Raw genomic sequence first — 26,550 nt, 5'->3', positions numbered from 1 at the left:
CATGGTGTTTCATTGAACCCTCATCCTGTGAGATACAAATACGTCTTTCGGGTAAGGAAGGTGAGGTACACTGAGCCGGGGCACAACTTGCCCAAGATCACAAATCTAGTGGGTGATGGTGTATTAACTTAGTATACTAGACCAGTCTGGTTAAAGAATGATGAAGGGAATACGAAGTGCTGTGCTTTCGTGTCCTGTTGGTGCCCCTCAGCACTATCGTGCTGCTGTGGAAAGTCAAACAAGATAGAAACCGTTTTATCCGACTGTATAGCACATCCCTTTTCAAAAGCACTACCAAGAACAGGTTTCCGTCCTCCACCTGTACCCAGCGCCAAGTGTGGGCCGGTTCCACGCGTGGGCAGAAAACAGCCCGCGATCCTAGTACCTAAACCACGCAGGCATTCCGGGGGAGGCCAGCGTTTCAGAGTTGAACGCACCGAGCCTTGTTCGTCAATAGGGTAACCACCGGGCATCAGTGGTCCCGGCGAAGTGGGGAGCAGACCGGAGCCGGGGCGGGCGGAGCAAGCGCGGCTGGGGCGGCAGTTTCGCCCGCCAGTGGGGGGTCCCCGGGCCCGGCCCGGCGGCCGCGTCGGACAAATGGGCAGAGGCTTGCAGAAGTGCGTGCCTGGGGGTGCCGCCCGAGCCTGGCCCCGGATCCGGACCCCGTCGGGCCCCAGGAAGAGGGCGCTGTGCTGGGAGCTCTCGGACGTTTACGGCAAATGCTGGCCGTTCCGCCAGGATCGTCATCCCTGGGCCCTGGCCCCGCGCGGCCGCTTTCGGGTCCCACGTCCAAACATCCCGAGGGTCCACTGCCCAACACCCCCACCAGCCCCGCCACCCTTCCCCCCGGCCGCAAGTGTCGCGAGACCTTTGTCCGTCCGCCCGGCCCGGGCCCGGCGGCCCCCGGCGTCCGGAGCGCGCACGCAGGCCCACGCAGGGGACGCAGGGGACGCACAGCCGGCGGGGCCGGCGCTCCCGGCACTCTCAGCCGTCGGTCTCCCCGCCCCGGTCGCGTAGTCTCGCGAGAGTTGGGGGTAAACAGCCCCGAATGGAGACGCGAGGCGTGTTCGCGGTGGAGGTGCCGTTATCCCGGGACCGCGGGACCCGAGCTTGAGGCGGCAGCAGGTAGGTTAGGCGGAGGCTCGCTCCCACACCCGCCGACCTGTGCAGCCGCCCGCGCGCCCGAGGCCCCAAGGGTGGGGGTGTGCGCCGGCGGCGGCCGGGGCCGGGGCCTCCCTGCGCCCCTGGACCCTCCGGGAGCCGCACAGGAGCGTGGGGCGGGGGACGGACGGGAAGACCCGCGGACGGGTTGACGGGCGTTTTCCAGCATCCGAAACAGCGCGTGCGGCCGTGCTCGGCGGGCTGCGGCTGGGGGGCCCTGCCCGGCCCTTTCTCCGGGCTCACGCGGGGTGCTAGCTTGCTCAGCCTCACCGTTTTCTCCCCGTGAAATAAACTTCAACGGAGTGAACCCGTGTCCCCGGCGCTGGCCCTCAGCTTCCCGGCGCACCCACGGTTCCGGGCCGGCTCCCGTAGGGGCTCGGGATCACATTTTCAGCGACCTCGGTTCTTTGCTTGTCGCAGTCTGAGCACACTGCTGAACATCCCGATTTTCAGGAATGCAGTGCAGGAAGCTCGTCGGCAAGGTGGGCCGGAGAGACTCCTTCCTTGCCCTGTCGTGTGTGCGCTACCTGAGACTAAGTCTAAGACTGCTATATTATAGATTATCAATATCATTTTTATTAAGATGTTTACCCTTTGTTTTGGTGAGAGCTCCTGGGAATGTTGGCCAATTTGTCTGTGCAAATTAAGTTAAATACTTTAGGTTCTGAAGGACACTTCCAAGTGAAATAAAGTAGCAGAAGATCTCAGAGCTGAACTCCGTAGAATTTATTTTCCTGTGGCCCTTTAGCCTTAGCTATGCTAGTAAGCAACCCACCTGCAGGGTCTCAGTTTGCATTTGTGTAAGAGTGAGGAGCTTGGAGAACTGATTCTTCCCAACTTTTCTTTTTTATCTGCAGCACACGATATATATATATATATATATATATATATATATATATATATATATATTTTATGTCAGTGCTTTGTTCAGGTAAAATTTACATACCATAAAATTCACCTGTTTTACGTGTACTTATTCAGTGTTTTTTTTTTTTTTTTTGGTGCCGTCATCACCACAACCCACTTTTAGAACATTTTTGTTACCCCAAAAAGATCCCCAGTGCCCATGTTCAGTCACTACCCATTTCTGACTCCAGCCCCAGGCAACCACTAATCTGCTCTCTGACTCCCTAGACTTGTCTCTTTTGAATATTTCATTGAGGTGGGATCATCTGTGGCCTTTGTGTCTGGGCTTGGCCTCAGTGGGACCCTTGCTCATTCAGCCTCTCCATTGCACTCCCCATGCATCTCTCATATTCAAGAGTTGGTTGTATCCGTGAAAAAAGAGAAATTCTAATTTATTGCTTGCAGAGTCTTTGCAGCACATGGGGCCCCATGGGATCAAGCTGGATCTCTTCTAGCTAAATTTTTAGCATTCCCTTCAAATTCACATGTTTGATTCCATCTTCTGTCATTCTAGTGGTAGATAGTTACTGCTCTGCCCTGCCTATTGCCTCTTTTGTGTGGCAGCCACAGTTAAGTGTCATAAATAGAAGCTAGGAGGGGTGAACACTTAGGTAAACTGCACCTGGGTTTCATCTGTGTCCTGTGTGGGGTTTTTAGGGGGAGATTTGCAACTGCCTCTTTGCACCAGGGGAGAGTTGAGATATTGTTTGTATTTCATTGGAAAAACTTGACAACTCCAACCCTTTGTGACTTGAAATGTTAATTAAGGATGGGAGGCTAGACTTTGCATTTGGTATTTGGGTGGGGACTTTGGTCTCCGTCAGCATCTTGCCTGAGACAGTCCAAGGAGGTAGTAAAAACAGACACATCGATTTTCCCTTCCCTGTGGCCTAATCAGTTTTGACGTGCTGCAGAGATCTGTTACCTGGATTTACTAATCTTGACGATGTCTTTGCTTAAGGAAGTGAGTTTCAAGTAAACTGAGGAAAGTACTGGGTTTGGAGGTGCCTGCTCGTGCGGCTGGCTAGCTAGTGCTGGATGACTGAAGGATCAAGAGAATAAGGAGATGGACACAGCACCCGTGAAAGAATAGGCAGTAAAGGACAGTGTAGACAAGCACCTCTTCACTCTGGCATTGTTGACTCTTTGGGCTGAATTACTTGTTTTGTCCCGCTAATGGACAGAATGTGCCAGAAGGAATGGTTCAGTCAGTCTGAAGAATACACCTTTATTTCAAGATAGTGTGGTCTGGCATCGTTTCAATGTTAGCTGATTACACAGTGGTAGTACTGCCGAGTATGCAATTAGTTATGAAAGTGGTACTTTTACAGCCAAAGTGTAATTGAACTGAATGCTACCCTTTTGTGGCCTAAACACAGTTCAGTTTTCTCTGGAGCTATTTCAGTAAAAGTTCATTAAAAAAGCTGGTGTATCTAAACTAGATGACTGTGGGGTGATACAAGTAATTTCCTCTCCCCTGAATTGTGTTCTTATTTGCAAAGAAATGATTTCAGATATACTTTAGCTATACTCAGAATTATAATCTGAGTGATATTCTATTAAATGCAAAGTAGAAGAACCTGAGCTGCAAGGAATGTTAGCTGTCAGACCTGTTGTTTGCCCAGGTAATACATTTCCTCTACTTGGTCTCCTTTTAAAACATAGCTCATTAAATCTTCTTCCTGGCATATATTGTTTGAACTGTTTATTTTCCATTTAGTATTTGATGTCAAATATGTTTTGATTACACCTGTATTAGAGGCATACTTATTAACAGAAAATCCATAATTGTGCAAATACCATCTTTTAGGGCGTACCTTTGTATGGAAAGATCACCAGGTCTTCTACATAAAGAATTTATAGAAATTAAATCCAGTAAACAGTGGATCCAGTAACAACTCTAGCTAGGCCCTATGAGTAGGTGATATGGCACATGATAAGCCTGTTCAGAATAAACGACGGAAAAGCTTTGTCTGGAGCTCTAAGGTAGACACAGACAGATTATTAAACACAATTCCTAGGAAATAGATCCCTTTTAAGCTCTACTGTGTGTACAGATAAAACCAAATCTTTGGGGTGCCTGGCTGGCTCAGTTGGTGGAGTGTGTGACTCGATCTCAGGGTCATGAATTCGATCCCCATGTTAGGCATCTAGAGATTACTTAAAAATAAATAAAATTTATTTAAAAAAACCTAAATCTTAAATATATTTTGAATCTTTGTGCCACTGTGTTACCAGAAAATTTGTTTTTCTATAAAAGGTTTATTAAAGTACTTAGTTATTTTATCTAATTATGAAAGTGTAACAAAGGCTCTTTGTAAAAGTGTAAATGACCAGAACTAAGACCCTGTACTAATATCATTGAGAGATAGGACCACTGTTACCTTGTGGCAAAGGTCTTTTCCTTTTTTTTTCTCCTGTGCATATAGATACATTATTTAAAAATCGAAATTTGGATCATTGTGAACTGTTTTACTTAATATTGCATTAACCTTTCCCCGTAGTCTTTGGGAAATACATTCAAGACCTATGGCTGCTCTAACAAATTTCTACAAACTTAGTGATTTAAAACAACACCAGTTTATTATCTTACAGTTCTGGAGGTCAGTAGTCCAAAATCAGTGTCACTGGGCTGACGTCAAGGTGTCGGCAGGGCTTCATTCCTTCTGGAGGCTCCAGGTGAGATTGTTTCCTTCCCTTTTTTGGTTTCTAGGGGCACCTGCGTTCCTTGGCTCCTGGCCTCTTCCTCTGATTACCTCAGCCTCCGGCTTCCATCATCTCTCTCCTGCTATCAGTGGGGGAGTAGCTCAGTGGGCCTGCCTCGCTCTCGTACAGACTCTTGTAATTACATTGGTCCCACTTGGATAATCCAGAATACTCTCCCCATCTCAGGATCCTTAGTTTACTCATACCTGCAGAATCTCTTTGACCATATAAAGTAACATTTACAGGTTCTGGGGATGAGGATGTGGATATCTTTGGGGGACCATTATTCAGCCTTCTGGAGGAACATAATTTGAAATTGCTACACAGCATTCCATACTTTTGGTTAATCAGTTAGCTAGTCTCGTATTGCACATTTAGATACTCTCTAATTTTTCCTGGTTATAGTCTTTGGGTGTAAATCATTGTATGCTTTCAGATTCACACTTCTATGAAATGAATTTCTAGGGGAGATATTATTTTTTTAAAAAGATTTAAAAGAGTGCGTGCATGTGTGTGCTTGTGAGCTGAGGGGAGGGGCTGCGGGAGATGGAGAGCGAGTATCAAGCGGACTCGGGCTGAGTGTGGAGCCCGACACAGGGCTTGATCCCATGACCCCGAGATCATGACCTGCGTCAAAACCAAGAGTCGGACACTTAACCGACTATGCCACCAAGGCGCCCCTCTAGGGGAGATTTTAGAAAAGCAGGGTAACCTACCTCTTAAGAGGGTGGCCTCCATGCCAGATTACTCAAGTTCCCAGCTGGCTTTCCCACTCACTGCCACGTGGCTCCAGGCCCGGTGATGAGCCACCGTGGGCACCTCTGTGTTTTCATCTGGAAAGGGGGTGGTTAGTAACAGGTTGGGAAGATTGCTTAGAAGAGCGACTGCCACAGAATAAACGCTCCATGAGAGAGACACAGTGAGAGAGGGAACACAAGCAGGGGGAGTGGGAGAGGGAGAAGCAGGCTCCCCGCTGAGCAGGGAGCCTGACACGGGGTTCGATCCTAGGACCCCGGGATCGTGACCCGAGCCGCAGGCAGATGCCTAATGACTGAGCCACCCAGGCGCCCTCATTTTTAAGGCTTTTAATACATATTGGTAAATGACCGTTCTAAAAGGTAACAGGAGTTTTATTTACGCTCACTCACAACATATGAGAGTCCTCATTTTATTGGGTTGAATTCTTTTTTTTTTTTTTAAAGATTTTATTTATTTATTTGAGAGAGAGAGAGAATGAGAGAGAGCACATGAGAGGGGGGAGGGTCAGAGGGAGAAGCAGACTCCCTGCTGAGCAGGGAGCCCGATGCGGGACTCGATCCAAGGACTCCAGGATCATGACCTGAGCCGAAGGCAGTCGCTTAACCAACTGAGCCACCCAGGCACCCCTGGGTTGAATTCTTAAACATGATTTGTGTTTTACACTGGTGTCTCAGTTTATGTCTCTCACAGTGTTACTTGGTTTTTATGAAGAAACAAAACAAATAGAAACAGACTGATAGGTTCAGGAAACTGTTGGTTACCAGAGCGGGGAGGGGTTGGGGGGCAGGAGAAATAGGTGAAGGGGATTAGGAGGTGCAGACCTCCAGTTATAAATAAGTCAGAGACAGACTACATTGTTATAACTTCGTGTGGTGATAGATGGTAACCAGACTTAGGGGGATCACTTCCAGTGTGTGAAAATATCCAAGCACTAAGATGATGTACACCTGAAGGTAATAGGATATTCTTTGTCAATTATACTTGTTTTCAAGGAGTTTCTTGATCTAATGTAAATTGTGGAAACACTGGAGTCAGTTTTTTTTTTTTTTTTTTTAAAGATTTTATTCATTTATTTGACAGAGAGACACAGCGAGAGAGGGAACACAAGCAGGGGGAGTGGGAGAGGGAGAAGCAGGCTCCCCGCTGAGCAGGGAGCCCGATGTGGGGCTCGATCCCAGGACCCTGGGATCGTGACCTGAGCCAAAGGCAGATGCTTAACCGACTGAGCCACCCAGGCGCCCCACTGGAGTCAGTTTTAACAGAAATTTACTTTACCATGAATCTTTTCAAGGGTTCTGTCAATTCATTAGAAGGAGAATTAGTTTGAATTTCACTTCGACTAGCTCAATCACATCTCTTGGGCTGTTGGACTGTCATTCTGTGTGACAGTTGATGTGTGTGAGTATCTGACATGGTTTAGTAGTCTGGTCGTGCATATAGTGGGCAGCTCAGACTATCAGAAAAGAGCCTAAAATTGCCCTCCCCACCACTTTTTAAAATTTAATACTTCCATCCTTCTCATTCATTCCTAGCAGCTGAGACTAAATATAAAACAACTTCTTCTTTTTTTTATTTTTTTATTTTTTTACGTATTTTGGAAACAGTTTCAATCTACCAGAAAGGTTCCAAGAACAGCACAAAGCCTTTCCCCCTCTGAACCATTTCAAAGTAAGTTGCAGACCTGATACCCATCATCCCTAGATACTTCATGGGGCATTTCCTGCAAGCAGAGTCCTTCTTACATAAAGCACAGCCTTCAAAATCAGGAAATGAGTCCCAGTACCTCCCTGCTATGTCATCCCAGCGGGCCCCATTCAGGTTTGCCAATTGTTCCAGGAATGTCTTCCCAGCAGAGGGATCTAGTTGAGAACCTCAAGTTCAGTTACCGGTCATGTCTCCTGAGTGTCCTTCAGTCTGGAGCTGTGTCTCAGCCAGTCCTTGGCTCTCATTACCTTGGTAGTTTTGAAAATTACAGGCCAGTTTATTTTGAAGAATGTCCCTTGATTGGGTTCTGATGTTTCCTCATGATGTGATTCAGGTTTTGCATCTTTGGCAGGAACCCCACAAGTGATGCCAGCCTCTTCCAGTCATCTGCTTGGTGTGTCTGGGTCCGTTTGTCCCCTGGCTGGTTAACTTGGTGAAGCTTCTCTGCTGTAGGAGAAGTAGCTTGTCCCTTTGGAGATAAGGATTTTTTTTGTTGTTGGGAGGCATTCCGGGCCTATGTAAATATCTCATTCTTCTTCAAGCTTTCAACTTAGTTTTAAATGTTATTGTGGACTCCTGTTTTGTATTTTCTGCAGTGGGTTAACATCTGTTACTTTCATTATTTATTTTGATGCTCAGGCTGTCCCGCACTGGCCTCTGTGTTCCTCAGACACACTCCCATTGTTCTCTGAGTGCTTTCTCTCTTTCTGGCACAGGATGTTCCAGACTCACCTGCCCACTCATCTGGAACTAGGAGCCTGGTTTCTTGCAGTGAAGAATGGCATTTAGAAAACCAGTTCTGGGGGGCGCCTGGGTGGTGTCGTCAGTTAAAGCATTTGACTCTTAGTTTTGGCTCAGGTCTGATCTCGGGGTTGTGGGATGGAGCCCCACATTGGGCTCCGCGTTCAGCACAGTGTCTGCTTGAGTTTCTCTCCTACTCTCCCCCTCTCTTCTGCTCGTGCGAGCATGTTCTCTCGCCCTCTCTCAAATAAATAAATTAATCTTAAAAAAGAAGAAAAAAGGAAACCAGTTCTGGGTACTAGAGGGCTCCCTCCTGTTGAGCTGTCACTACTCCCGTGTCCTTGCAGTAGACAGAGCTAGGAAATGCACGTGTGCGTGTGTACCACATACACACTTGCATGTTTGTTTTTATGTCTGTCTGTCCCATATATGGAGAACCTGGAGTTCACACCAGTACTTCCAACTTCAGTCTGATCCTGCATGGATCTTTCAGGTTTTTTTCCTTATTCTTACCTGTGCCTTTCTTCTCTGACAATAGAAACCTGCTTCCCATTATCTGTAAATATTTATTTGATCAACTCACTTTCCCGCTTTCATGGTCATCACCCCACTCAGGCTCCGACACCCTCACCAGATGCCTCTGCTCCACACCTTCCTCACCCTCTCAAGACGCCATCGCCCCACACCAGGACACCGTGGCTCTCCACCAGCGCCTTCTTGCCCTCGGCTAAATTATGCAGAAAGAGAGGAAGAAAAGGGAAGACGGAGCTCTTGTTTAAAATGTTTCTTTTCCTATGTGTGTATGTCTGCGTCTGTATTTACACGCTCTGTATGCGTTGCTGCTTCCGTGCTTGCCCCTCGATGGTGAGGCTGTCTCAGGGACAGTGCTGAGCAGGTTTGCCTTGCGTAGTGAGAGCCGGTGGGGGGGGCGGGTAACCCATCGTCGACACAGGTGAGTAGGTGTTTAGGTGAGGGAGGTGCGGTCTGTGCCTTTGAAGTCCCAGTAGAGAAGTCGTGGGGACTGGCTGTCTTTAAAACAGGCCAGCAGCGCAGTGGCCTGTCCTGTGACCTCGGTGCCAGTGGCATCCTTCACCAGCCTCTGTGCCCCTGGTGGCATTTTTGTTTTCTTCAAAGCAAATTTATATTTTGAAACCTTCTTATTCTGGGATTGGGAAACCATAGAAACTTCAGTATCCGTTGTCAGAGTTTTTTAGGAGCCATGGGTCTTTGTAAAGAGTGTCTTCTTAGAACCTAGAATGTAAGCAGGTCATCCACAACCCAACCAAACAGAGAGGTGTCTCCTTGTCCCATTATTTCCAACCTTCCCCTTATCCCCACGGGATTTTTCTACTTGAGGGTGTCTTCCAGCCACTGGTGGTTTTGGAGTTTGGGGCAGGCTGCTGTTCGCCTTTTTGTGTGTGGCCCTTTCAACAGACCGCTGTTCGTTATGGAAATTCTTTCTCACAGATTTTGGGGTTTTTCTTATCTCCCTATTCCTTTCTGCCCTGATCCATGCCTTCCCAGCGCTAATGCTTACCCTAATTTTCACGTGGTCAGAGCTCAGCACCTGCTTCTCTTGCACCTTCTCCGTCTCTGTCAGGGGCAGACGCCATCTGTGTTTGGACGAAAGGCCTCAGTGTTGTCCCTGGCTCCTCAGGTGTGCACCCCCCAAATCTGGCTGTCCGCGGATTGTCTCACTGCCGTCGCGTGCCCCCCTTCACCGCCCCTCCTGCCCCGGCCTGGCCCGACCCAGTCGTCCTGGGAGCCATCCAGTCGGCCACCTGCGTCTGCCTGTGCCCCCTTCTGCACAGAAGCCAGAGCGAGCCAGTTCTCGTGCAGACCAGCTGGGGTCACTCCTCTGCTCAGATCCTGCTTTGCCTCCCATTGGGAGTGAAAGCTGAGGTCCTTTCTCTGACCTACAAGGCCCTCCCCCACATCTCCCATCCCTTCTGCTTTCCCCCTCCCTCCCCCTGCTCCAGCCACATGGCCCCTTGGCTTTCCTTACATAAACCAGGCGTGTTCCTTGCCTCGGGCTTTTGGGCTCGCCCTTCCGGGTGCCTCCGGTACTGTGCCCAGCTGGCCTGGCCAGCTTCCTGCTTCCGCAGGTCCTTCCTCAGAGGTCCCCTCCCAGGCTCAAGGGGCACCTCTGTACACACACACACACACACACACACACACGCGCGCGCGCGCGGGCATTCACACCGTGAGCTCGGAGGTTTGGCTTGGGTTTTGTTGGCTGCTGTGTCCCTGCCGTCTCTTGGGTTTTGTTGGCTGCTGTGTCCCTGCCGTCTCTTGGTGCTTGGCTCTGTGACTGGTGCCGTAAAGGAGTCGAACCTGGGAGCAGAGCTGCTCAGCAGCCCCACCGGGCTCCGGATCATCTCTGCGCACCTCACTCCCATTGCTTCCTGAGGGCCCTGCGCAGAGGTCGCACCTGCACCAGGTGCCTGCTTCCCACCATCTTTCCTCCTTCAGGTTGGCACCCCATGGCCTCCCTCCTCGTGCAGAGGACTTGCTGATCCTCTGCACGTTCTGTGTTGTTCTGGGCTGTGCTGTAGCTGTGTTCAGGCTGCTCCCCTTCTCCCCCCTGTATTTCCGCACTTCGGCTCTGCTGGCTCAGGCTCTGCCAGAGCGCCCTCCTCCTCCCCCTCCTCCTCCTCCTCCTCCTTGGCAAAAGCCTCCCGTTTCACCCAGAAGAACTCTCAGTGCGGCATCCCGGCCCTGCGTGTGCGCCTCTTCTTCGGTGTCTTCCTGCGCTTTGTTTAGCTGTTTGCTTTTATAGTCGGCCTCTTGGCTGGATCGCACCTTAATCTTGGTAAGCACGATATAAAATTGTATGATTTAATTGCATAAATTAAGGTAGAATGTCTTAGGGATATTGCGGTGTCCTTTTTTCCAAAACCTAAAACATTTTCTCTTTGGGAGAGAGCTGATTATCTTAGGCATTTTTAAAGTTTAAAACCCCTCTAACCTTTTCTTCCCATTTCTCTGTCTTGCGAAGTCTGTCTCTGGGGATCAGTTGTAGAACGCCAGCCATCTCTTCCACACGGGCTGCGGTATGAGCTCGCTGTCCGTGCCTGTGTGCAGATTAAGAACAGGTTTAATTAAAGTCGATCTGACACAGTTAGGTCTAAGATTGGCTCACCAGTATCCCTCAATAATATTTGTTACATGTAGCCCAAATATGTCATAGATTCTTTAGCTTGAGGCAGAAGAGCTTAAGAGATTGCCTTTTTTTTTTTAATTTGCCTTAATTGAGAGACCTGTTTAAATCTTTTTCACTGTAAGTTCATTTAATATGAGAACTCTTCTCACCAGTGGTGAGCTTTATCTTCTTTGACCACTCATACTATAATTAAGTGAGGTATATGCTTCATGTGATTATATTCTGTGATACCCCATTACTGCAAATATCAGGTATAAGCAGAAAAAATTGGGGCTCACTCCCAAGCGTATTACCATGAAATATGTTGGAGTGGCTTTTTTGGTGTCCCCTGTTGCCTTTCTTTGGTGTTTCTGTTCCGATCTTTGGTTTTAATTTCTTTGTTCTTGTGGTTGGCATTTTCATTGTTGTTCTTTGTGTTGATAGGAAATAACTTCTAAAATTTCATTTCCATCTGATGAGCTCCATTCAACCAGCCTTAGTCCCTAGTGCCGGAGAAGGCCTGCTTTTCAGGATCGTGTGTTATTACAGCAGTGAAGTCCTAAATATTAACCTTTCAAACTTTTTTATATTTTATGTGCTTTCCTGTGAATAGAGGCACATATGAATAGTTCCAGAAACCACAAAGTCCTTGTTACTCTAAAGCACCAGTTGCTGCCAGAGGAAGGGGTTTTAGTAATTCCGTACCTCTCTTTAAAGGGGGTCAGCTCCTGGTCCTAAGTGTTTTCTTTTTAGAAACAAGTTAGCAGTGTAAGGCCTGTCCTGTTTTATTGATTGGTGTTCCCCTTGCTGGATTATTTATGTTTCTGGTGGGATCAGTGCAACCGATTTTTCTGGATATGCCACAGCCAGTATCGTTGTTTTGTTTGTTTTACTGCCGCTCTGTTTTTCATTGTGAAGAATGATCATTTTTCTGCCATTCACATACTTGAAGGATATCTGTGCCTGTGTGTAATTTAACACTCAGATAACACTTTTCTTTGGCAGCAGTGTATCTGACAAACTGTTCTCTTGTATTACTTCCAGTAAAGAGGTAATCTGGTGTTATAACTTATTTAGCAGGTTAGATTTCTTTAAGGTCAGGCTTCATGTAAAATAAATTTGATGACTGTGTAAACTCTTCTATGTTCTCTTCAGAGAATTGGCAGAAAATATTCAAAATAGTTTGAATACTTTTAAAGCATAGTTTCTCTAAAAGAAAGTGGCAAGGATATGACTTGCATGGAAATTAGTTTGTGCTTAGGTATTATTTTACGGTAGAAAGTAAGGATGTATATACCAAGCTTTTGCCTGAAGAGTTGGTAAAATTTATGAGGAATTAAACTACTGTTGCAGGGCGCCTGGGTGGCTCAGTTGGTTAAGCATCCAACTCTTGGTCTCAGCTCAGGTCTTGATCTCAGGGTCATGAGTTCAAGCCCCACATTGGGCTCCACACCCAGTGTGGAGCCTACTTAAAAAATAAATCAAATGCTGTTGGGGAAGAGCCCTGGAGATGAAGGGTTGCACATGATGAGAAATCGAGAATCTGAGGTCGAAGCGGAGCAGGGGGGCAGATGTGCAGGACTGTGATCCCCCCTCTCTGGCTGCTAGGGGGCTCAGTATTCCTGGCATTGTTATGCTCAGTTTGCTCCGTTTTTCTCATTTGTTTTAACCTTTCTTATTTCGTCTTATCTCTTATTCTCTCTGCTGGAGAGAAGTGAGGAGTAACTAAAGAAAGAGAAGACAGGTGTTTCGTGCCTGAGCCGCATGTCTGTCTCATCTTCTCACGGGGCGTCCGTGTGGCTCTCTGGCCTGTGGTACACGTAGGACTGACTCCCGCAGGACTGACTCCCGCAGGACTGACTCTTGCCTGGCTCGCTTTGTTTTGTAGACGGCTCACAACTCCCAGAGGGACCGCCCGCCTTGCCCGACTGTGGTTCTGTGCTGCAGATGGAGTGGAGGACTCAGTTGTCTGGCCCAGAGTGACAGGAGCCCGAGGCCCAAGATGGAGAAGAAACGAAGAAAGAAATGAAAGCCTCTTTTCAGGCCAAACCACAGAAGGCCATGAAATTTAACTTTTATTTACGTTGGACAAGACTGTAAAGTGGCTGATCAATAATGTTTCAGCTTTTGGCCGAAACAAAAATTAACTTATAATCAAGAAAGAAAAAAAGTGCGATTTGAATTTATGCGATTTTATGACCATACTCACTTAGGACCATGAAGCTTGTCAACATCTGGCTGCTTCTGCTAGTGGTTTTGCTCTGTGGGAAGAAACATCTGGGTGACAGATTGGAGAAGAAGTCTTTCGAAAAGGCCCCGTGCCCTGGCTGTTCCCACCTGACGTTGAAGGTGGAATTCTCTTCAACGGTTGTGGAATATGGTAATGATACTATTTTAGCCCCCCCCCCCATTTTTTAAAAACTTAATTTTAAATACTAGCTTTTGCCAAAAAAGACGTTGCCCTCTTTTCTATGATACATTTCATATGAGGTGAGTGCACGGCGCTTAGATGTTCACTCTGCTAAAGTTGGTTTTCCCAAGATAGGTAGCTACTGTGAAGCAAGGATGTTGGCATTCTGAATTACTTCCCTAAAACCTGATTCTCTGGGACAGGTACCGTTGCAGCCGCGGAGGGTGGGGAGTTGGGAGGTGCGGAATGCTCAGTAAAATAAAACGGAGCCTTTCCTTCTGAATCCCTTTTTCCTATTTGAAAAAGTTACGTGCATTTCTTTGCCATATATTCAAACTTCTGTTAATCTCTGCTTTTTTAAAAATAGCACACGTGTCTGATTTTAAGTGATGTATTCTGTGATCAGGGGACTCCTACAGATCATTTTAACTCCGTGCTCTGGAAATGGCTGTTTAGGGCCTTTAAACCAGTCTTGGTTTACTGCTCCTTCTACTGTAGGTTTTAGGATCTGTAAGTTTTCTTTTACCAGGGAAATTTGAGAGTGGATATATCCTTATGTTACAATACAGGGACATAAATTCTTATTTTTATTTGTGGTCATTGATTTCAGAATACATCGTGGCTTTCAATGGATACTTTACAGCCAAAGCTAGAAATTCTTTTATTTCGAGTGCCCTGAAGAGCAGTGAAATAGACAATTGGAGAATCATTCCTCGAAACAACCCATCCAGTGACTACCCTAGTGATTTTGAGGTGATTCAGATAAAAGAAAAACAGAAAGCGGGGCTGCTGACACTTGAAGATCATCCCAACATCAAACGGGTGACACCCCAGCGGAAAGTCTTCCGTTCGCTCAAGTACGCAGAGTGTGAGTACTGTGATCGCGGGCTCCGCTTGTCAGTCTGCTTTATCTGCTTCGCTGGGGTTCAGAGAGAGAATGTGCGTGTTCACACAGGCTGCCGAGAAGGGGTTTAGTCAGCACGCAAGTCCCTTCACTTAGTTTCATCAGTTGTGAACGTTTTCTTGCCAGGAGTTTAAAAAACTAACAATAGGCTTCGTGCTATTCTGGTGGGAAAAATCTGCAAGTTTGCAGTAGGGGACGATGGTGATGTTCGTCTCTGCTGCAAGTGGTTTTCACCCAGGCTCCTCGGAGAGGTCCGGGTCTTCGAGTTTCCTCTGGCTGCACTGTGCTTCTTTCAGCGTGTGTTTTTATTTTTAAGGCATCTTGTAAAACATCCTTTCTGTGGGTTTCGTTTTGTTTTTCTGAGAGCCTCCTGACCATGCACAGTCCTGCCTCCCCTGGGCCTGTTTCAGTCACAGGCTGTGCAGGTGTGAGGATGGAAGGCATTTGATTATTCTTCCAGCCTGAGGGCTCATTCTTTCCCACTTCTTTACAACTTGGGCTTGTCAGGGTAGAGTTTATCCTTAAATAATAAATTGCATGTTTATTACTTAACATTTTCCGAAGCATGCTTATTACCAGAGAAAAGGTTTTTTTCCCTGGAAGGAAAGAGCGATAAAGTTTTCCTTTTCTCCCTTTGTCAGGTAGTAGGCCTGAGAGCCTCTGAGGTTCAGAGAGGGCGCCCGGGGAGGCCGAGCTAATTTGCATAGTGTGACAAGCCCGCCCTTGGAGGCTCCGCAGAGGTCAGGTGCCTGACTTCCTCAGAGCTCTGTGTGTCAGGCAGGATGTTCTGTGATGCATTTTCTCTTTAAAAACAGTCCAGGAAGATCAAACCAAACCAGACCTTGTACACTTAGCTAGATAAATGGCTTAGCATTGTGCTTTTTATTTTACTTTTTTATCATAAAGAGCCCCAGGACATTTTAAGAAACATGGAAGTGCCTAATTTTAGCACAGCAATCCTGGAATCTCAGGGTTGGGTTCCTTTCTCTGCACTCTGCACCATGGTTGTCAGACGTGTGCCTGACGTGCCCTAAGGACGTGGCGCACTTGCTGACAGGCCCGGTCCGTCTTGTCGCCATCTGCCACCGCGTGTGCTGAGCCGCTTTCCTGTGAGCTTCATCTTTTCCTGTCCGAAAAATGGAGATAATGCTACCTACCTCCTAGGGTTCTCACAAAGATGATAGATAGCGCAAGTGTAAGAGCTTAGCAGAGTTTTTAGGATGTAAATAGACATTAAATATTGCTTGTTTCTCTGGCTGTGTTGTGAGAAGGCTCTGCTCTATTTTGGCTGGAGCCTGTCCCACCCTGGCTCCCATCCCTGGCTCTGTCCACAGGCTGGAAGACAGAGCCAACCTGTTTGCCTCAAGACAGTGTTTAAAGATATTGTCAAGATACCCACGGTGTCCCCCTTGACAGATTCTTCTCTCCAGGTCCTTCAGCTGTCCCTCACACGACATGGGTTCAAGCCCTCTCACCATTTTAACGGCTTTCCTTCCAGTACTCTCTAGTTTTTCGAATTGCTCTTAGAGAGCCGAGCTCATTACTTCGGTGTAGTCTGGTCCGCTTCAGGCCGATGGAGCAGACCCTCGCGTGTTGTCAATACCACTCTTCCGTCAACACGTCCAGTATTGTCCCCCGCTGTTGACTTAAAGAACAGAGTAAACATGGCGGGTTCAGCGCAGAATAATTTCAATTGGTCTGTGCAAATAATTACTTAATGGAATTGACGTGACTGTTTTCCCAGGTCCCTGTGCTTTTTCATGGGGAAGCTTGGTAAGAAGGGAATAAACGATAGTCTTTTGCTTTAGAGACAGAATTTGAGTAGTAGGAGCATAGGTGTGTTCTTCTCAAAACTGATTGGAGATGTAGTTTTTCTTCGTAATAGCATGGTCCTGGAAGGTAAGGACTACTCTTGTGGTGTTTCTTTTGCTTTTTTCCTTCCATTTTTAACAAAGTAAGGTACTTACAGATAACGGAATTCATGGTTGTCAGTGCAGCTTGGCAGGTGTTGATGCGAGCGCAGCCCGCGGTCCCCCCGCAAGGTCAAGAGAAGACACAGTTCGCCACCTACAGACCCCCCCCCCCCCCCCCCCGACTCCTTTCTAGTTCTTCTGCTTTTGGAAAGCATGTTGAGAGTAGTGAGCACTGTACAGTTGGAAGAAGGTCCTGCTGCTGTTGGACCAGAGACAGGTGTGGTGGGTTAACATGTCCTTTTCGGTCCCAGCACCCAGTGTTGTGACACGTCACCATCACTCGGTGGCCACGTGCTTCCTTGTTGTTCTGTTGTCGTCGTTGTGTTTAACCCTTTTGGTTCAGTGAGAACAAGTTGCTGGTGAAAAATCAGGCATTTCTCCTCTCTTCAGCTTTAGGCACGATTGACTTTCTTTCTTTAAAAGTGGTTATTTTGTCAGTCCTTCTCTGCCTTCCGTCAGTTAGGAAATGCCAAGTAGAGGACTCTTTGGGAATAACGATGATAGCTAAGTGATGTCCTGTGGGTGTAACTGCCTGGAGAAAGGCCTCTGGCAGGGGCGAGAACCTCCCCCCTTCCGTCACCCAGGGTTTCAGGGGTAGTTGGCGCTCTTTCCAGAATGGGTGCTCTCCCTGACGGGTCGGGTTGTCCCCGTGCTGCTCCGCTTCTCATCTGTCTCTCCTTGGCTCTAGCGGACCCCGTAGCGCCCTGTAACGACACCCGGTGGAGCCAGAAGTGGCAGTCATCCCGTCCCCTGCGAAGAGCCAGCCTCTCCCTGGGCTCCGGCTTCTGGCACGCTACCGGGAGACATTCGAGTAGACGGCTGCTGAGAGCCATCCCACGCCAGGTCGCCCAGACCCTGCAGGCGGACGTGCTCTGGCAGATGGGTTACACAGGTGCGTGCTGTTCGCCCAGGAGCCACGTGGGGCCTGGTGGCCGGGGCGCACCTCCGTCTCGGGTGTCTAGTGCTGCTGCCACAGGCCTCAGGCACCTGCGCTTCTGCTCACGTGGAGCTGGACACGTCCGGCAGCCACCCCTCCCCACCCCCACCCCCACCCCCCTCCCTTTGACTTCCGCTGTGCTGGGCATCTGTTTCTGTGCCTTTTGAGGTCGTTTCATGCTCTGCACCTTTTCTGTCTTTCTGTATCATTTCTGAGGTTAGGGGGTAGATGGAGCATTTCTCTCCTCTTGACACGTAGGTGACACAGGGAATGAGATCAAGTGCAGAGATGGTTACTTTGAAGAGAGAATGTGAAAATGAGTTTTTCCCTTGAGTGTGGAGCTCTGTGCAGAATGGCTGAGTTACAGAGTGTGCACCTGTCGATCATTAGTTTCAGAGCAGGGGATGGTATTCATGACCATATCCTAGGAAATAGAACAACCAATGAGGTACTTTTCCTGACTGATGCATCATGGCAGAACATCGCTGTCATAACTGCTGTGAAGGTTTGTACCCCACCCCAAACGGAAGCCAGTTTCTCTAGCCCCCCCACCCTACCCCTGTCCATCTCAGCTGGTCTCGGGGTCCTCGCCCGCATCCACTAGCCTGGGAGACCCATACCTCTCCCTTGATTTCCCTAGCCCGCGCCCTGCAGAAGGTCCGAGACACTTGAACTCTTCATGCCTGGTGGGCTGATGTTTCATTAAAATGATTATCACCTCGTGGTTTTATCTTTTCAGGGCGAGAACTCTTCACAAAGCAAATTCTCTAAGTAGAAAAGCATTATCTTCCCCCCCCCCCCAACCCAAGTGGTTTTTGAGATTGTGTCCATTATTTAAGTGTAAGCAGTATGTTCTGTTAGGTCAGTGTAACTGATTATTTAACATAGTATTGACACGTGAACACAACTCTCACCCCAGAAAGACCCCACCTTCGTGACATCCGTTAGCTGTTAAATAATACAAGTGTCTTGGATTTTTCTACAAGTTTTCTAGAATTTCTTGACTTGGCAATATCAGTCTTGACATTGATGCACATAGCTTTTGGCTTATATCTGAAATAGGCTCCTTATTATAGCAAGGTGTAGAGCGTACTGGTTTTCCTTACTGTATGTACCCTTATCCCCGCATGTTGCTGGCAGCCCGTGTGCAGAGGTTATTAATGAGCAGCGTTGGAGGGAAGGCGTGGGAATGGTCTCCCCTCTCCCGCGGGTGTGTTCTTTATTGGTGCCCTTTGATCCATTGCGCCTCTCTACAGAGATGAGGGGAGGGAGATGTGGGGAAAGTTACCAGAAGGGGGTAGATCACTCCCGTGTGGAGGACTGAGCACTGGTGACAGGTGAGGGGTGTCCCAAGAGATTTCCCCGATAGCGTCAGGTCTTATTTAGCACATGATGGCATCTGTCCCAGTCTCCCAGTCTTTTCCTCTTCTTGGCTCGGCCAGGGCCCCTGGGGCTCCTGACCTAACGCGTGCGCGTTGGGCAGGCTCTGGGCCTCCGTGACAGGTCCCAAGGAGGAATGTGTTTTATAGATAAAATCCAAAAAGGCGATTTCTCCAAACATGATTGTGTTTGCTTGTTTTTTTGGAATAAGGTGCTAACGTAAGGGTTGCTGTTTTTGACACTGGGTTGAGCGAGAAGCATCCCCACTTCAAAAATGTGAAGGAGAGAACCAACTGGACCAATGAGCGGACGCTGGACGACGGTGGGTGGCGATGTTGTGGTGTGACCCGGTCTCTGAACCTTGCTCCCGTCCCCAGTTTTATGGGTTCAGAGTGCAGTTTTCTGGATGCTCATGATGACACAGTCATGTAGGGCTGTTACCGAGACGAGTCCACTGTGCCTTTGGGCAGAAGCTTGTCTGTCTCAGGATGTCAGGAAGTAGCATTTGAGGAGAGAGGGCTGCCTGGTGGAGGAGCACTGACCTCCCAGTTTGAGAGGGGGCGGGGGTGCGAGGCCCAGAATTGGGGCAGCCAGGGCGTGGGCTCTGGGTGGGAGACCGTGCAGGGGCAGTGCAGCTTCTTCATCCGGGGCTCAGAGAACGAGGCTGTTTGAATTGGTGGTTTGAAGTGTTGCATCTAGGCGCACATTATCAGCTCTGTTCTGTGACTTTTCTCCTTGTGGTCAGCAGGGCTGGGCCATGGCACCTTTGTGGCAGGTGTGATAGCCAGCATGCGGGAATGCCAAGGGTTTGCTCCAGATGCGGAACTTCATATTTTCAGGGTCTTTACCAATAACCAGGTAGGTGTTTTGAGGACCCCTGAAGCTTAAGGAGTTGACATTGAAACATGAAAAAGTAAAACTTTGGAGAACACATTCATTGAAAAGCAGCACGCCGGGCGCCTGGGTGGCTCAGTTGGTTAAGCGACTGCCTTCGGCTCAGGTCATGATCCTGGAGTCCCGGGATCAAGTCCCGCATCGGGCTCCCTGCTCAGCAGGGAGTCTGCTGGTCCCTCTGACCCTCCTCCCTCTCATGTGCTCTCTCTCTCGCAAATAAATAAAATCTTAAAAAAAAAAAAGAAAAGCAGCACACCTCCTTGATGCTGAGCTGCTTCTGGCATCCCACACGTGCCACGCTGTCCCTCCACGGCCCCTCTGTGTGGCTTCGCCCTTTCGCCACCCCCCCACCATCAGCCTCACTTGGACCCTGAAGACCCCACCCCAGGGCACTGCACAGCAGGCTCCCTCCCATCTCATTCCTTCCTGTCCTCCTGGCCTGCCCGCACGTCACGGGCACATTTCTGGTGCTTTCACACGCGAGAAGAATCTCGAGTTGGTGTGTTTGCCACCCCTCCTGGGCTGTGATGGGCTTGAGGGCTGCCTCTGTACCACGTGGTGTCACATTGGGCAGGGTGGGATCCCGGCCCTGTTCCCTAGCTTTTCATAACTAGTCATAGAAAAGGGGAGGGTCCTGTTATTTATTTTTTAAATTTAATTTTTTACAGATAGTGCATGGTTCAGAAATATCTAAAGGCAACACAGGGATAATTCCCCCAACGCTGTCCCCATCCAGCAGGGGCTCACCTTACTTCCTCATGTCTCCAGTGTGATAGTTTCTTAATTTCTTGTATCCCCTCCTCCTATGTTTGCCTTTACAAGGAAACATAAACTTGTCTTATTTGTAAAAGCCTTTAAACAATAATTCTTAAATATTGCACTGATCCTGTTTTTGCTGTAAGTTTAATTGTATATTTTATAAAAACGTCTGAGTGGTGTTATACACAAGGCAATTCAGCTGTCAGGAAACTGGGGGGAATTGAACATCAGAGAGATAATTCTATGAGATAACTTTTATTGATGCCGTTTACCCGTCAGTCTGTTTAGGATGAAGAATATTAGGCACATACAGTAAACTGCGCAGAAACTTTCAACTGAAAGGGAAGTGTCTTGTGATAAATCCTTTTAAGGAGGGCAGTGAGAGGTGTGGGGGTTCACCCCACCCCGGAAGGTACACTTGAGGGTGAGGCACTGTACGTCTGGCCTGGGGAGAGCCCCCACAGCACGGCTGTTCCTCGAGTCCAGCTGCAGGGACCTAGAATTTCTGGGTGTATACTTTACATTTCGGAGCATTATTTTTTCCAGGTTTTCGTTTCTGAAATTTTAGTTAATACATTATGCTGCTTAAGAGGCTATACTTTACCCTTAGAGACAGAAACTGTGTTGTAGCCCTTTGAGACTTTCACTAAAACCCCTAAAGTCGTGTTTGGCAATTAACTAGGTATCCTACACCTCCTGGTTCCTGGACGCCTTCAATTACGCCATCTTGAAGAAGATGGATGTGCTGAACCTCAGCATCGGCGGCCCTGACTTCATGGACCATCCCTTCGTTGACAAGGTTGGTCGTGTCCCCGCACAAAGGACGGTGGCATTCCTGGTGAGAGCTTCTGCTCTCTGCGCTTCATCACTGGTGCTCTGGTGGCCTGTCGCAACAATGGGTGAGGGCGTGAGCTTTGGCGATTTGCATTGGGAGCAGCACATCCTGGTTCCTTCTCCAAACGGTGCGTTTCTGAACCTGCGCAGAGAGCGGGCTCTGCTCTGTGCGCTGCAAGGCCCCAAATCCTGGGTTTGGTCAGCGCCGATGAACACGCTGGTTGGCAAACGTCTGTGCCCATGATCTAGTGTTACCTTTTCAAGGTCACCCTTTTTTCTTTAGAAGTCTTTTTAGAAGGTGTAGTTACTTTTGGACAGTTGTATGTGATTGAGAGTGGCACACTTCCATAAATAAATGTTTGCTAATCCTGTAGGTGTGGGAATTAACGGCTAACAACGTAATCATGGTTTCTGCTATTGGCAACGACGGGCCTCTTTATGGGTGAGTATTCCCCCTAGGGATGACTTAGAGGGGCTTTTCCCCCTGAAGTAACTGCAGATCTGTTGTCCGTCTGTCTCTGTGTCTGTCTCAAACTGTGTATCACGGGAACGTTCCACACACAACCAGCCAGACTGTGAAATGAGCCAGTGCCCACCACCCCCACCTCACTGGTCATCTCAGGCCAGCCTTTTTGTGCTTAATTTTTTATTTATTATTTTTTAGTTTGCTGTAAACAGTAGTTTGGAGGCCTACAGTTTTTATTCACCCCCCCCCCCTTTTTTTTCTGACATCAGGAAAGTAAACCTGCTAGAAATAAATGGATTGCACAGTACTTACTGAGACCCACTCTGCGAGGCCCGGGCGTGAGACGGTATACGGGATGAGGTGCCTGTCGTCTTAGGAAGCACGAGGTGCAGATGCAGCAGAGCTGGTGGAGGGGGAAAGTGTGGGCCGTGTAACAGACCCGGCCGGCGTCTGCAGGCTTGATGAGTGGGGTCAGATGGAGGGAAGCAGAGAGAACGCGGTCACAGAAATGCCCCTTTGTGCTGGGTCGTCATGGTGAACTAAAGTAGCATGAGATGTGAAACATCGGTCACTGCAGTATAGCCCTGAACTCGTGTCTGGTTAGAGATCCCGATCTTCTTTCACCTACGGCTCTGATTCTTATTCTGTAGGTGACGCGTGTAAGTCATCTCTTGTGCTGAAATGCTTTTGCGGCAGGATATGTGTCACCCTCCGTTGTTGGGTCCCCAGGACGTGTGTAGTTCAGTGCTGTGACAGGGTATGAGGTAACCACAGAGGGGAAAGGAGACGCAGACCGTCCTCACTACTCCGCAGCGTAGCGGGGAGAGACGAGCATGTGCCTGGGCCTTCAGAGTTGCTCGCTGCGTCATGCAGTGACACCCCCAGGCGTGCACGACGGGTTCTCAGCTGACGGACTGACACAAGGGGCCCAGGGCACAGGGTTAGGCTGAGCTCTAGGAGATTACTGTTTGTATAGGTCAGGAGCTGTACATCCTGGCAGCCGTGGTTCCAGCCTGATCGTTGTTAGTGATCCTGTCTCCTTGTAAGGGGCCCACGGTTCTGGGTTTGCTGTGTCGCCAGTCGTGTGTGCTGTGACGTGTGGGAGGCCCCAGGTACTAAGCTGTCTCGTTGCCCCTTTCATGTGTTTCTCCCCCCTCGGCCACTTCTCCCATTTCTGGTCCCCCCTCAGTCCGGAGTCCCCAGACTGCCCATCAGCTTTCCAGCCTGTCTCCCTGCCTGGATGGTGTAAGGTCACTGCTGTGGGAAGAGCGCAGGCCCTGGGGCCCTCTCATCCCCGGGCCTCGGCCTCACTGTCTGTCACAGTGGGCATGAGGCCACCCTGGGTGGCACTTGCAAGGGAGACCTTCGACAGCAGAGGGAAGGCTCTGCCAATACTGAGCCCTTAGAAGTAGTAGCTCTTCCCTTTCCTTGTTTCTGTTCTGCTCCTCAGACAGATTCTAGCAGTTTTCTTATTCAGGAATCTGCAGTAGGTCGTCATTGCCTAATTAGATGCACATTTTTTTTTTTTTTTTTTGGTTTTTAAGGTCCTCGCTACTCTATCCTGGAGCCAGCCAACTTTTTCTGCAAAGGGTCAGATAGTAAATATTTTAGAGTTTGCAAGCTGTGTGGTGTTTGTTGTCAGCACTCACCTGCCCTTGCAACGGGAAAGCAGCCTTGGACGTGTGTCAACGAGTGGGTGTGGCTGTTTTGGGAAAAGGGGATGTACGCGGACAGGTGGCAGGCCCACTTGGGCCTGCAGCCGCAGCTGGGGAACTGTAGCCTGCGGGTGCTGGCTCTGCTCAGTCCCCCGCTGCCCCTTCCTCAGACCCAGTCCCCTCCTGGGTCTCCCTGCAGTAGCCCTCTTTATCTCTGTCCCCATCACCTGTTCTTGCTGCTGACCCTTCTCGCTTGCCTTTCTATCTGTTCACGCCCCTCTCACCAGCTCTTCCACGCGACATTCTGACCGCGCTGCCCCACGCTGGTCACTCTTCTGAAATCCTGTGACTTCTGTGGGCAGTCACACTCTTACAGTCAAAGAGTTGTCCGTTTTTTGTGTGTTAGAGGAGCACCCTGGCGAGGGCCCCGTGTCGGACGAAGCGTCTGCTTGTGGAGCCGCAGGGGGCTCGTGCTAGGAACGGCCCCCCCCCCACACACCGTGATGCCTTACTGCTGCGCTTCGGGGACCACGAGGCAGATGACAGGATCGTGCTCAAAGAGCTGTTGTCTGTCACAGGCGTTGTGCTCCCACCCCTCTGAAGTAATGCATCCCCACGATGCCCCGCCTGCGAGCCCCTCTCGGGGTCCTGCACCCTTGGCACATTTGGACTTCGTTTTTAGCACAAGCCAATAAAAAAATCAGTGTTGGTGCCTCTGAACAACCACCTGGTAGCATGTCGGTGGCCAGTGAGCTAAGAAGGCAGTGCTGGCATTGACTCCTGGTGGTTTAAAATAGTTGGGTAAAAGCACGTGCCTAGTCTTGCTATAATATCCCTTAAGCCCCTGGGAAATCACTTGTGGTTATTGAATTGTCAGAGTTCCGGTTTTGGTGATACAGCTGTAATAGGTGAGGTTCAGAAATGCGATTCCATGCATTGAAATTGATACTTTCCAACAGTTTGATGTCATCTTGACTTAATGTCTTGTCTTTAGAGTTAAAACCTCTGTGCTTTGTTTCACTGTGATTTCTCTGCAGATCTGGCACCCTTGTGGTATTGAGGAGAATTGCGTGGTTTTCCTTTGTGTCTGTCTGCCCCGTGAGGAGGTCACGATGAGGGTGGAGGGGTCGTTCCTCGGTTCCCCGTGAGGCAGGGGCGCACCCTGTACGTGATCAGTTGAGAACTTTGACTTCCTGACGGTGGCAGGTGCCAATGTGTGGCTGTTGCCACTTCCCGGAGAAGTGTGGGATCTAGTGGGGGCAGGATGCACACCCTGGGCACCGTGTGAGAGTGACGTGAGAGCCCGTGAGTGGGCGACTGTCGTGAGTGCGTGGAGTCTTGTGCCGTTCAGAGAGAGGACTCCTCCAGGCCCGGGAGCACAAGGGAGAAGTGTTTTAAAGATTTTCTTTATTTATTTGAGACAGAGAGAATGAGAGACAGAGAGCATGAGAGGGAGGAGGGTCGGAGGGAGAAGCAGACTCCCCACTGAGCGGGGAGCCTGATGTGGGACTCGATCCTGGGACTCCAGGATCACGACCTGAGCTGAAGGCAGTTGCTTAACCAACTGAGCCACCCAGGCGCCCGGAGAAGTGCGTCTTGGGAAATAATGAGAAGGTGCCCCACATACAAGATAATGGCCTCAGCCCAGCGTGTAAGTAGCAGAGAGCATGGCCTTTGACAGACAGCCACCAGGAGCCACACAAGAACCTAATGCCATCTTGGATTTTTCTGGAAGTATAGGCCCTTATCTGAATTATTGATTTTTTTTTTTTTTTAAAGATTTTATGAGAGAGAGGCGGGGAGTGGGCTGAGGAGCCAAGGGGGAGGAACAAGCCGACTCTGTGCTCAGCGTGGAGTCTGACATGTGGCTCGATCTCAGGACCCTGCGATCATGACCTGAGCTGAAATCAAGAGTCGGACATTTAATCGATGGAGCCACCCAGGTGCCCTCCTGAATTACTCGTTTAAAATACTTCTCTTCCCTTGTGTTTTTGTGCCTCAATCTAGCACTCTGAATAACCCTGCTGACCAAATGGATGTGATCGGAGTGGGCGGCATTGACTTTGAGGACAACATCGCCCGCTTCTCCTCAAGGGGAATGACTACCTGGGTAGGCTTCTCTTCACTAGCGGGATGCGCTGCACAGAACCGTGTGTGTATGAGCCTTGCGTGTGTTTATAGATGTGCATATGGAAAAGCAGCTGGGGGAGGTGGCCGGGGCTGTGGGTGCTTGCCTGGCCACTAGGATGAACGATCTGGCGCCTTGGATGTCTGCCGTTTCATGGTGGCACTTCTTAACTGACTTCTGAGTAACTCACTTTTTAGGTCGGTTGGATTCATGCCACTGTCCTAACTGGTAGGAAGGTGAGCAGTCCTTCCTCAGAGTTGGTGAGAGGATTTTTCTTGCCTTAGGAAGCTGGAGAAGCCAATGAGAACAGTTTACTATCAGCTCTGCTGCCCTGGAAATAATTCTATTTAGCTGGACAAAATTGAAATAACTCCAGCAAGTTAATCAGCTCAGCTCCTTGGGGTTTAATGGTGCCACTGAGTCGTCCTCTGCTACCCCCAGGACAGAGTTGGATGTGCAGGTAGCCGCTCCTTTGGGCAGGCTCGGGTACTCCAGCCTGCCTTTCCTGATGCTCTGACTCACGAGTCGTGTCCTTGGCCTTCACCAAGGCCTTGTTTCGTAGCGGCATTTTGAGAAACCTTCCTGCCTGGTCTGGCAGTCATCTTTACACAGGGCCCCATGCAAATCTGGATCCAACATCTAGTTAGGTTTGAGAGCCAGGAAAGATTTTGTTCACTTCAGATTGGTGTACTTCTTTCTTACAGAATGTAAGATCTTGTTGTAATTCTCATTTTGCCTCAATTTTCAGGACATTTAAGTGAGTACTCAGTTAAAATCTTGTTACTCGTGCAGTTACACTTACCATTCTGAGTGTTTTCTTTCCCCTCTGCTGAGACTGAAATATCCAATCGTGTCATCTTTTCCTTGTAAAGAAACCTTTCTTTAATTTTTAATTCTAATTTTCTGATATTTTTAATATATTTCTAATTTTTAGGTTACTTAAAGCAATTTCTAGTTTCTAGTCTTACAGAATTTAAAATATTCACTTTGAATTGCTTTGTTGCATTACTATTATACTGGTTATTATAAAGCACCAGAATAATTTTGTTTTCTACATTGCCATTTAAGCTTGTGTTCTAGTGCGGTGAATT

The 26,550-nt window shown here is 48.7% G+C and overlaps 1 protein-coding gene across 1 annotated transcript in view; it reads left to right on the top strand.

Moving 5' to 3' along the window:
• The first annotated feature begins 1,026 nt into the window (after positions 1-1,026).
• The window catches only part of MBTPS1 (membrane bound transcription factor peptidase, site 1), a 52,394-nt gene continuing 26,870 nt past the window's right edge, over positions 1,027-26,550 (top strand). Inside the window, exons 1-9 of the mRNA XM_044922135.1 lie at positions 1,027-1,125; positions 13,008-13,499; positions 14,140-14,397; positions 17,095-17,298; positions 18,935-19,045; positions 19,472-19,581; positions 21,059-21,175; positions 21,585-21,652; positions 25,339-25,441. Coding sequence (XP_044778070.1) covers positions 13,337-13,499; positions 14,140-14,397; positions 17,095-17,298; positions 18,935-19,045; positions 19,472-19,581; positions 21,059-21,175; positions 21,585-21,652; positions 25,339-25,441 — 1,134 coding nt within the window. The 5' untranslated portion in view covers positions 1,027-1,125; positions 13,008-13,336. The remainder of the gene's footprint in view (positions 1,126-13,007; positions 13,500-14,139; positions 14,398-17,094; positions 17,299-18,934; positions 19,046-19,471; positions 19,582-21,058; positions 21,176-21,584; positions 21,653-25,338; positions 25,442-26,550) is intronic.

Source organism: Neomonachus schauinslandi, chromosome 16 (genome assembly GCF_002201575.2).
Source record: "Neomonachus schauinslandi chromosome 16, ASM220157v2, whole genome shotgun sequence".
Classification (NCBI taxonomy): Eukaryota; Metazoa; Chordata; class Mammalia; order Carnivora; family Phocidae; genus Neomonachus; species Neomonachus schauinslandi.
The sequence above is the reverse complement of the archived record's forward strand: the minus strand, read 5'-3'. Positions and strand labels throughout refer to the sequence as shown.